The sequence below is a fragment of the Telmatherina bonti genome (genome assembly GCF_933228915.1).
Source record: "Telmatherina bonti genome assembly, chromosome: 8".
Classification (NCBI taxonomy): Eukaryota; Metazoa; Chordata; class Actinopteri; order Atheriniformes; family Telmatherinidae; genus Telmatherina; species Telmatherina bonti.
Window position 1 is genome coordinate 29,281,715 of NC_136626.1, and position 10,195 is coordinate 29,291,909.

Here is a 10,195-nt window from a genome sequence, read left to right on the forward strand (position 1 = left end):
TAATGTGAGAAAAGCAGTCATTTATGTTGTGTGTGTGTGAGAGAATTATTAGATTTAACACTGAACCCAAATATAATAAATTAATTTGGGGTTTGGTTTCCATCTACTCTAAAACACTACCCGTGTCTTTGAACATGTTTATATGCTTATACAAGGAAACTGTAGACCCTTAAGAAAAAGTCTCTATAAATCACATCCTTCCTCTTACAGACTATTTAAAATCCATTTAGTGACAGGCAGCTTGTGCTCCACAGCTCAAATGACCATATTTCTAACAGTATGCTAGCAATAAAAACACACAAATAATAGCAAAGGTCAGCGTAGGAGTCAGGTGGTTTAAGATGAAATGTGATCCCAAATCCTTAATCCTTCTGGATGAGTTTAAATGTAGCTACTGTTAAGTAAGATCTGAGTGTTTTCAGTGCTTCTTGGGTTTAGTCACAAACAGAAAAGTCAGGAGATGAGTCTCGGCAGGAAAATGTATTAACTGTTTCCATCATTCACAGCAGTGACCGTATGGTGGTACAATTCATCCATCTAAGCCTTTAAAAACCTTGGAGGGACTTCATTCAAGAGTTGCTGAAACACTAAATTCATGGAATTGAAAATGGCTTCTAATAATTGACCCTTTGAATATAAAAACCAACCTTTTTCCATTTGAAATCTGAGCTGGTTTCTGGTGCGTGTGCTCCCGTTTAATGAAAAATGTTTTCACCTGGAGTCTGCCATTTAACAGAACTCATCACAGCAGGGGCAAGTCAGCTCAGCCTTGCATAATAATCATAACAAAGTACAGCTCTTCTCCCCAAAGACACATCAAAATCCCTTCTTCCGATGGCGCAATCATGATGGATTGAGATCTCATAAAGTCAGACATCTTTCCTGCTCAAAGACTCCAGAGTATCACAATTCTTCCTCAACATCACAACCATAGCAACACAGCAGCAAATCCTCCTTGTGTATTTACCTCGGATAAACATGCTGTTACTGGTGTTGTTTGTCATACAGCTGAAAATGTCAGGCATGTCTGGCATTTCACTTGCAATCAATGTCTGGAGACAGTTTTCCTAACATTATTAGGCTGGGCTGTGTCCATGTCTTAAAAGGATAAGTTTCCTACTACATAATCACAATAATCAGCTTCAGAAGTAGTTGTCATTATTAATGACCCGTCAGAAAAAAAAACACAACACTGAGATGATATAAAAGAATAACATTTTGTCCCAGTACATCTGATGTTTGCTGTGCATAAAACACAAAAATGAAAAGTTTGTTGATCTGTATAGTAGTGTTTGTACAAGCAACTTTTATAAAAACAAAAACAAAAAAACCCCAAAACTTAACTTGAGTTCAAGTCTTAAATTCTTGGTCTCTGAAGTGAATTTATTTTATATTACACAGACAGATGTTGATTTTTACTTCTCCTTATTTATGACTTTTCCCTCAACACAAATTAAAATACTTCTTCCACCACTGGAGAAAGGACTTCAAATGTTTAATTTTCTTGTACTGGTGGCAGATGTCGTGTGTATTTTTAAAAAGTACAACAGATGTTAGATTTTATGGGAATCTGTGTCTGACTATAACTGTACCTGTAGCTAATATGGTATGGTATGATATATTCAATTCAATTCAACTTTATTTATATAGCGTCAAATCACGGCAATGCCATCTCAAGACGCTTTACAGACAGAGGGGAAAACATAATGAAGGCCAATTCACAATAGCCTATATAAGTAAACCAACAGATTGAGTTGAGTCCAACTCAATCTCCCATCCTGAGCAAGCACACTTGCTCAGGATGGGAAGGAAAAAACTCCCTTTTAACAGGAAGGAAACCTCCGGCAGAACCCGGCTCAAGGACAGGCAGCCATACATGGTATGGAAGGGTATGGTAAGAATAAACTTATTTCTACTCATTATGTAGATTAGGTGAAATCAACTTTACAATTTCAGCCTAATACCATTAAACTGAAAAGTCTCTGAAATAAGAGATAAGAAGCCGTTTGGCTTCAATTGTCATTACATGCAACATACTACAGCAGTAGCTGGTATTGGCATTTCATAGCAATGCCACATAAACATTTTCACCTCAAGCTTACATAAAGTTACATATTATTACAAACAAAAGCAGGACAACCACTGCTCCACAGGATCCATTTAACTCTTGTCAAAGGAGTGGTGAAGGGAGGAGGCGCAACTCCTATCTACACTGCGATTATTTCCCATCTGTCTTCTTTCAAACTTTTGCTTCCCTTTTAGCAACGCTTTGTTATTTTGGCAGTCTGGAGTTGTGCAGTACTGCAGCTTCTTTTTGACATCATATGGATATTTACATTGTTTTATTAAAAGAAAAACAACTAGAAAGTCTGTGTAAGAAAGATCAGCATTAAGGATGATATGGGGGTGTTACCAGTCACCAGTGCTGATAAAATATCTTTTATCAACTAGAAAAAGCAAACTCCTTCCAAAGACCTGCTGTAAATTAGATAAAACAGCCAAATTAACCAGAAGTGTTCATTTTTAATAACTTACAAACCATCTTAGCTGAAAGTCTACATTTTAAAAATGGTAAAGTACCGCGTGTTCAGAGAGAGAGGATCATCCACGGAGGACCCCACATATATCTTAAAAGAAAAACTCAGGTTTATGAGTAATAAAAACAAGCTGGAACTGTTTTTATTTACGTGACTGATAAAACCTGACGTTAAACATAGGGAGATGCACCACTGAAGGAAATTAACGATATTCAGATTAAATTAGAAAAAACAATATGTAATTTGAGTAAGACAAGCATTAAACTCTTTCTACTGTTCCTGCAGCATGGATGCGATGCACATGTGTCATATCCTCTATGCATCTGGGAGGAATCAGTCACAAGTGTATGCATGGTTCCTGCTCAGAGACTTGAGAATCCCACATCAACTCCCCTGTTATCACCGTGATGTGTGTCCTGAAAACCCCACAATCCTCCTCCCATCCATCTCTCGATTCCAGCCTGAGCAACCTTGTGCTTCGTCTGCCAAACACAAGGGCCCATTTTAGCCACACAGCAGTCTGCTGCTCTCATCAGGACCCTGGAGCTTCTCTTTTTATAAATTATTCTCCAAGTCTATGTTTGTCAGCTCTTGGAAGCCGAAAGCCAGAAGGCTGTCTTGGGGTTTCCACTGTGGAACAACGATACAAGACCTGAAACAGTTTCCACTGTCTTTTCACATTATCTGCCTAAGTTCTAAATATCTCAAACATTCCTAAAGAAAATTACAAATGTGTAAAAGAAATGCTCAATAAGTAGAACAAAAAGAAACTTGTTTAAAAAGGACAAATGAGCTTTACTGAAAAGTTAACCAAAACAAAGAAAGGGGGAAACAGATATAATAATGCAGCTGTCCCACTGTAGACTTTACAATTGCTGAATGTGTTGTAACAAAAAGTCTGCTTTTATAGAATTAGACAACATATTAATATACATCAATCCAGATGGGGTCTAAATAAAGTCTTAATCTCCTTGTTTCTTCTTCTTGCTCTCTGGTGAGGTGTTGTTGGTTTGTGAGAAGTGCTCAGACATGGCAGCAAGCGCCCGGTAGCGATGAGAGATGGAGTTCTTCACTTCTTTGGGCAGTTCAGCATAGCTACACATAAGAGAATAAAAATCAATACTAAGTATAGATGCTGTCATTCAAACATGTACGACTGCAATACCATTTGTGAAGTCTACAGCTTGAGCTAAAACAGATGCGATCAGGGGAATTACTATATTCTATTTGCACTCTAGCTATGTGTTGTCCTCTGGCTCCACCTTGTGGCACTAAATGCGATTTTTTTTTAGCAGCTTGCTTACGTTTTGTCGTATCCATTTGGCTGGAAACAAGGATCCCATCCAAAGTCTCGAGGGCCCCTTGGTTCCACAATTTGACCCTGAAATGAAACAGTAAAGTAGTAAGAGGAAAACACACAACATGTACACACTGGAGGAATGTTTACAAAGACTGATTCTGACCTCTGTTTTCCCTCTGAAGAGCTGCACCGGTTCATCTTTGCCAGCACAGAATGCAAAGGTGCAGAGGGCCCACGCGGATTTATCTTCAAACCCAGCTAACAGTTTGTACAAACCTTAACAGAAATTCGGATGGTTACACAGCTTCAATCATGGCTTTTTATACAGCTCAACACAACCTTCTTTAAATGTCACATCATGCAAATTGTTTATTTTTACTTACCTTCTGGCTTGAGTTTATCCAGAAACCATTTGCTGCAAAAATTTAACAAAGAAAATTTCACAATTAGTTACTGCATCTTTGTTATCGGAGATGTATAAGCTCCATTAGGAATTGATATTGTACCAACATGTATGGGCCAGGCAGTCCCCCCAAGGCCCTGAAACAAAGGCAGGTGTCTTCTACTATAACTGGACCATCAACCTGGATGACAGAAACAACAGTTTTATTTCAGTGAGTTACTGACTCTGAAAGTGTAGATCACGGTTATGACAGTATAACTTACCTGCCTCGCAGCCTCCTTACACTTGTGAATTGAAATTTCATCAGGTTCTCCCTGATATTCAGGCACTACATAAAGAGATACAAGAGCTAAGATTACACTGAAATACTCATTTTAAACGTGCCTTTTCATTACTTACAGTCAATCTTTCTTGAAACTAGCTTGAAAGGAAACTTGTCTCCGAGGATCTGGATGACCTTTAAGGTACAACCACAAAGAAAAAACACTGCATGAATCTATTTAGTTTGCTTAAAGGGAAATATCACAAGAGGTAAAAACAACTCAGCACAGTCTATTTATAGCAGTTACAGCGTGGGGCTGCTATAAAAATCTTCCAGCATGAAACGCTTTAAACAGGTCAACTATGTAAGCACAAAATAGTCTCAAACACGAGACTGTAACTCTTACTTCTTCCAGTTTTTTTGCGTTCCCAGTCACGAAGACCACATTTCTATAACCTGGTACAGCCATGATGAATGACACCCGGAGGACTAAAAAACCGGACCGAGCACTTCCGGCTCATCACTGGCCAATAAAATAGTTTCTGAGAGCCTCAGCGAATCATCGAGCAGCATGTAGCCCCGCCTACCACATATTCACCAATCACTGCGTTGTGCTGGAAGAAAATTTGTCCGGATGGAAACGTGAGTACAAAGTGCCATGTGGAGGGAAAAAAACAGTGCTGGAAAGTAAGTCCTAAAGCAACCTCCGAAATGAGTCTTTTACCTCGCACCGCCGAGGAGTTCAGCTCCGCAGAGTACTGGGAGAAATTTTTTAAAAAGCGTGGAGAGAGAGCTTTTGAGTGGTATGGAGACTACAATAAACTGTGCGGTGTGCTACACAAATACATCAAAGTGCAAGATAAGGTAATGTGGGATATGCAAGGGTCTAGCCATGCACTAAATATCAGATCCGATTAGTTTCCAAGCTCATATGGAAGTGTCATCAAGATACTTTTAAACACAACGTTAAAAAATGTGTAACTTTTACGTCCTGGCAATGTGTGTGTTTATACACATAACTAATACACATAGTTACACTATATACAATAATAGTTTGGGGATTAGAGTACTGAAGTTCATTTTATTGTCTATTGTGTACTTGTCTATTGGGTACAGATAAATTAAGATTATGTGTGTTGTACTTCTGCCTCCAGGTGCTGGTGGTTGGATGTGGTAACTCTGAGCTGAGTGAACAGCTGTATGATGTTGGCTACAAACATCTGACTAATATAGATATAAGTGAGACAGTGGTAAACCACATGAACCAACGAAATGCAGAGCGCAGGCCAGGCTTGATCTTCTATCAAGTGGATGCAACTCAAACTCCATATGATGATGCCAGCTACCAGGCCGCCCTGGACAAGGGTACTCTGGATGCCATGGCATCTGAAGAGGAAGGAGCCTTAGCCAGGAATATGCTCACTGAGGTCAGAGAGCTGCTGATTTGACAGACAATAATTCACTACTGTGTTTTCCTCACAAAAGTTTTCTTGTGATTGCAGTTGGGTCGTGTGCTCAGTGTTGGAGGGCGGTATATCTGTGTTACTCTGGCTCAGGAGGGTGTTATCAAGTTGGCTGTAGAGCACTTTGTTCAGCTTGGGTGGGCAGTGAGACTTCATTGCCTACAGGGAGAGAGGGGAACGGAACAAGAAGATTCCTTCGCTCTACCCGTCTTTGTGCTTGTATGCACCAAGTTCCGTCAGCCAATGCCCACGCCCATTCTTGAGATGTGTGTTGGAGATGACGGAGCACCTGTCCGTTACTCACAAATTTGCGAACTGTTGTCAGCTGTGAGGGAGCATCAGGCATATTCTGTGTTAAGGAAGAAGCTCCGCACAAGCACCGACCCTGGCTCGAACCTCTCACTAACACTCTGCCATGCCAAGACCAATCTTCCTCGATATACTCTGACAGTACAAGATTGTCCACCAGGAACAAAAGTGCCAAGATCTAACCAGTTTGCTATATTTATTGGTGAGCTCTTGTTTGTGAGTCACACTGGAGTAATTGTATTCTTCTGTGATGACTTTTGTGAACCAACTCTCTCTGGTAATTTCTTTAGTGCCTCGAGGGTGTGAGACAGCTTGGCTCTACAGTTCCAGTGAGGGCAGAAGGCAGCTGGCAGCCAGTGCTAACTTCCGCCGCCTGGTTATTGTTGCTATGCACAGGAATCAGGAATACACTGATATGCAAGCAGTACAGTCAGAACTTTCCCCAGTGGTGATGGATTTGGCTCCCCCGGGTATGCCGACCAATCAGCAGGTAAATGCACATCAATATTTATTCTTAAGATGCTTAAAAAATACTATAAAACATGATAGGGTAGAAAAATAATTGAATATTCAACAAATAAATTTTCCGTCCCAACTCAGGTGCCATTCCTGTCAGTGGGAGGGGATCTTGGTTGGCGAGAGGAGGTCAGCAGGGGTGTGAGTCAGCTCAGTGGGGAATATTGTGTGGAGAATGTGAGAGGAGAAGATGGCGAACTGTACCGGAGACTGGTGTTCTTGTCTAATACTGCACTTGTCCAATCAGAGAGCCGACTTGTCTCATCAAATACTGGTAATGTGTTATTTCTTGCTCTAATTCTCAGAATAATTGCTGCAGTATAAGTGCATTTTATCCTCATAAATAAGTAATGATTGCCTAATTATATAAATCAAGACTTAAAGTAGATTAGCATTGCTCATTATAGTTTTTTTTTTTCAAGAAGCAGTATGTAGCATTTAGTGAGATTTATTTGCAGAGTTGCTACACCCCCGCTTCCCCAGCTCAAAGGAAAAGCCTCAATGGCTGATGGAAAACACCAACATCATAGCAACGGTTTTGTTTCTTCACTTTGGGCCACTGTAGATTTTTGACCACATGTCGATGTAAATAACTTCTTCTAAAGTAGCAAAAACATTTTTAAAGTTTATTTTTTCCAGATTGTGTCACACTCTTCAGATTTTCCCACCTCCAAGTCATCTAAAGCATTCTTCATTTCATCTTGTGATAAGGTTATGTAACTGATTCCAAGGACAATAATCTTATCTAAATCTTACTAAACCAGAGGTGAGTACCTCTGGTTTTTGAGGGCTGCAGTTCTGCAAGTGTTAGGAGTTTCCCTGCTGCAACGCACCTGACACACATCAGACTTCATTAGCAGAGCAGTTCAGAGCTTGACATCAAACTCTGCACAAGTCTGCCAATTACCAATTGATTTGATCAGGGTGTGTTGTAGCAGGGAATCTCCCAATACTTGCAGGGGCACCAGAGTCCCCCCCCCCCTTCCCCCTCCCCCGTCGTACTGAATACAGTGTGTGATACTGTGAATGTACAAATTTAACTCAAAGTGCTTCACGTGATGAAAACAACTTTGGAATATGTATGACACCTTTACACACGCGCAAGTATAAAACATCAGAGATCAGTAATACACCTGATCGCTCACTTTCACACACACATCATCATAGTCACATCTACACAGCGCACACACACACACACACACACACACACACACACACACACACACACACACACACACTCTTTGCAAAAACATAAGCTTAGCTTTTAGTTTTTAGCTTCTGCCTCTTTGTGATAATGAGAATCTAAAAACATAACTGGATGAACATTGTGGATGAACATCTGGCAGAAGATGCAGAAGTTCATGTTGGAATTTCTGGAGACACATCTGTGACCATAAATGTGATGTTTGTTTGTTTTTCCAGGAAGGCTGTGGTTATTTATGTAGGACAACACCACACTTTATTCAGCATTTCCTTTCTAAGCTTGCCTTTGTAGAAGGAGTGTGTGTGTGTGTGTGTTTGTGTGTGTGTGTGTGTTTGTATTGGTGTGTAGATGACTGATCTGCCCTCAGTCTAGATCGGTCTCCTGATTCAGACGACTGCAACCGCAGAATATTAACAGCTAAAATTTTGTATTTGGAAAAGATAGACTCAGATTCCTTTTTTAAAACTGCAACAATTATTGTCTTTAACTAAAGTAACACACACACACCAAAACACAAACACACGTATGCATCCTGTGTTCCATGTTTTTGAGTGTGTTGTTTAAATTAATTAAAAATTAAAGAAAGAAAATAGTTAATGTTGTAATAAATAATGTAAATCATGGTTCAAACTTTGAATAAATTACTGATTTAAATCTTTGTTTTTAGAAAAATGTTCCCAAGGTTACAGAAAATGACGGTCAGTGTGTGCAAGCATAATGGAAATGTGGGCATGTCGATGACACTGCAATAAACCGACAGCTACACAGGAGTGGTAGTCACTGGTCTCTTGCCTCCAACCACAAATAAAGAACAACAGAAGCGTCATTTAAAGCGTATTCTTGCATACTGTAGTTTGTTACAATTTAATCGAGCCAAATAAATATGTCTTTACATCTGTGCAGCTTCAAGTCACAAGAAAAAGAACAAAAAGAAGCCAAAGGCAACAGCAGCTCCATCTTCCTCCTCATCCTCTCTGTCAGTGGACTCTGGCTTCCTCTGCTGTGCTCACCATGAGGTCATGGTGGCTGGTCTCACCATGCTTGGGGTGGGGATGCCACAGAACAAAGGTGTGTGTTTGCATATGAGTGGATGTGTACAGACTTATTAGCATTGTAGAGAAGGATGAGAAGAAATAGTACCTGTGGTGCAGTCAGAGCTCTCCAGCACACTGCATGAGATGTCACAATTTTTTCACTTTTATTTATTTACTTCTCGCCTTCTTCCATGCTAGACATCCCAGTGTCAGTGCTCCTGGTGGGCCTTGGTGGAGGAGGCCTACCTCAATTTCTACGGGATTTTGTGCCCAATGTGATGGTTGAGGTTGTAGAATTAGACCCTGTTGTGTTTGAAGTGGCAAAGCAATGGTTTGGGTTTTGCCCAGATGATCGTTTGACTGTCACACTTGGGGACGGCCTGGAACGTATCTGTGCACTGGAACAAGAAGGTTGGCGACGCAGGATAATTACAAGCAACACAACACAAGTTAATATTTTGATTAAAAAAAAGATCTGACTGTGGTGCTTCCTTCTTCATAGGTGGTCATTTATTTGACGTCATCATGTTCGATGTAGACAACAAAGACAGCTCTTTAGGTATGAGTTGTCCTCCTGCTGCCTTCGTAGAATCATCCTTCCTAAGAAAAGTTTGTAACTTGCTGACCCCCAAAGGTACAAAATAATTTCTGATTTTCTTTATTTTTATCACTATTAAGGCAAAAAATAAAAATGAGAAGGCGCTGTCTTTATTTCCTTTCAATAATCTCATCCCTCCTCTCTCTCCCCCGGCCAGGTCTATTCATACTGAACCTAGTGTGTCGTGACCCAGCCCTGAGGAAGAGCATCCTTGAGTGTTTGAGCAGTGTGTTTCCCTCCATCCTTTCTCGCAAGATAGCTGAGGAGATCAACGAAGTCCTTCTATGCTCTTGTGGTGAAAAGGATGCCGCCCACATCCTTCCATTTTTGAACGAAGCAGCAAAGAATCTGCAGAGTGCATTGTTCTCTGACAGGATTGGACACAAAGGCAGACCACACATAGACATTGCAGAGCTTTTAAAAGACCTGAAAGTAGAGTAGCATGCATGTGACAAGTTTCGGTGGGAAATTGGGGGAATTTCATTTTATTCATGCATCAAGACAGTGTGAGACACGATGAAAAATGAGTGCTTATAGGTTTTTCCATTCAAAGCAAAGCAATGAATTGT

At 40.3% G+C, this 10,195-nt stretch overlaps 2 protein-coding genes across 2 annotated transcripts; one reads left to right on the plus strand and one right to left on the minus strand.

Annotated features, from left to right (window-relative positions):
* Positions 1-3,229: 3,229 nt before the first annotated feature.
* itpa (inosine triphosphatase (nucleoside triphosphate pyrophosphatase)) lies at positions 3,230-4,989 on the minus strand. The gene is made up of 8 exons (XM_079245341.1): positions 4,909-4,989; positions 4,640-4,697; positions 4,504-4,568; positions 4,348-4,421; positions 4,221-4,252; positions 4,001-4,113; positions 3,842-3,918; positions 3,230-3,632 (listed from the first exon to the last, which is right to left on the minus strand). Exons 1-8 carry the CDS (start codon positions 4,969-4,971, stop codon positions 3,500-3,502), a joined length of 615 nt encoding a protein of 204 aa, XP_079101467.1. The 5' UTR covers positions 4,972-4,989; the 3' UTR covers positions 3,230-3,499.
* A 179-nt stretch (positions 4,990-5,168) lies between these two features.
* On the plus strand, positions 5,169-10,095 carry mettl13 (methyltransferase 13, eEF1A lysine and N-terminal methyltransferase). The gene is made up of 9 exons (XM_079245206.1): positions 5,169-5,366; positions 5,657-5,929; positions 6,005-6,476; positions 6,565-6,764; positions 6,875-7,064; positions 8,898-9,062; positions 9,227-9,439; positions 9,531-9,662; positions 9,784-10,095. The coding sequence occupies exons 1-9, from the start codon at positions 5,214-5,216 to the stop codon at positions 10,065-10,067; spliced, it is 2,082 nt and encodes a 693-aa protein (XP_079101332.1). The 5' UTR covers positions 5,169-5,213; the 3' UTR covers positions 10,068-10,095.
* Positions 10,096-10,195: the final 100 nt, after the last annotated feature.

Bases quoted from the DNA above. Each gene is read 5' to 3' on its own strand.
- itpa (XM_079245341.1), bottom strand. From the start codon at position 4,971: ATGGCTGTACCAGGTTATAGAAATGTGGTCTTCGTGACTGGGAACGCA. The intron at 4,253-4,347 runs GTTGGTACAATA...AAATTTTTGCAG, and splicing joins GGACTGCCTGGCCCATACAT to CAAATGGTTTCTGGATAAAC. The intron at 3,633-3,841 runs GTAAGCAAGCTG...TCTTATGTGTAG, and splicing joins CCAAATGGATACGACAAAAC to CTATGCTGAACTGCCCAAAG.
- mettl13 (XM_079245206.1), top strand. From the start codon at position 5,214: ATGAGTCTTTTACCTCGCACCGCCGAGGAGTTCAGCTCCGCAGAGTAC. The intron at 9,063-9,226 runs GTGTGTGTTTGC...CTTCCATGCTAG, and splicing joins GGGGATGCCACAGAACAAAG to ACATCCCAGTGTCAGTGCTC. The intron at 9,663-9,783 runs GTACAAAATAAT...TCCCCCGGCCAG, and splicing joins TAACTTGCTGACCCCCAAAG to GTCTATTCATACTGAACCTA.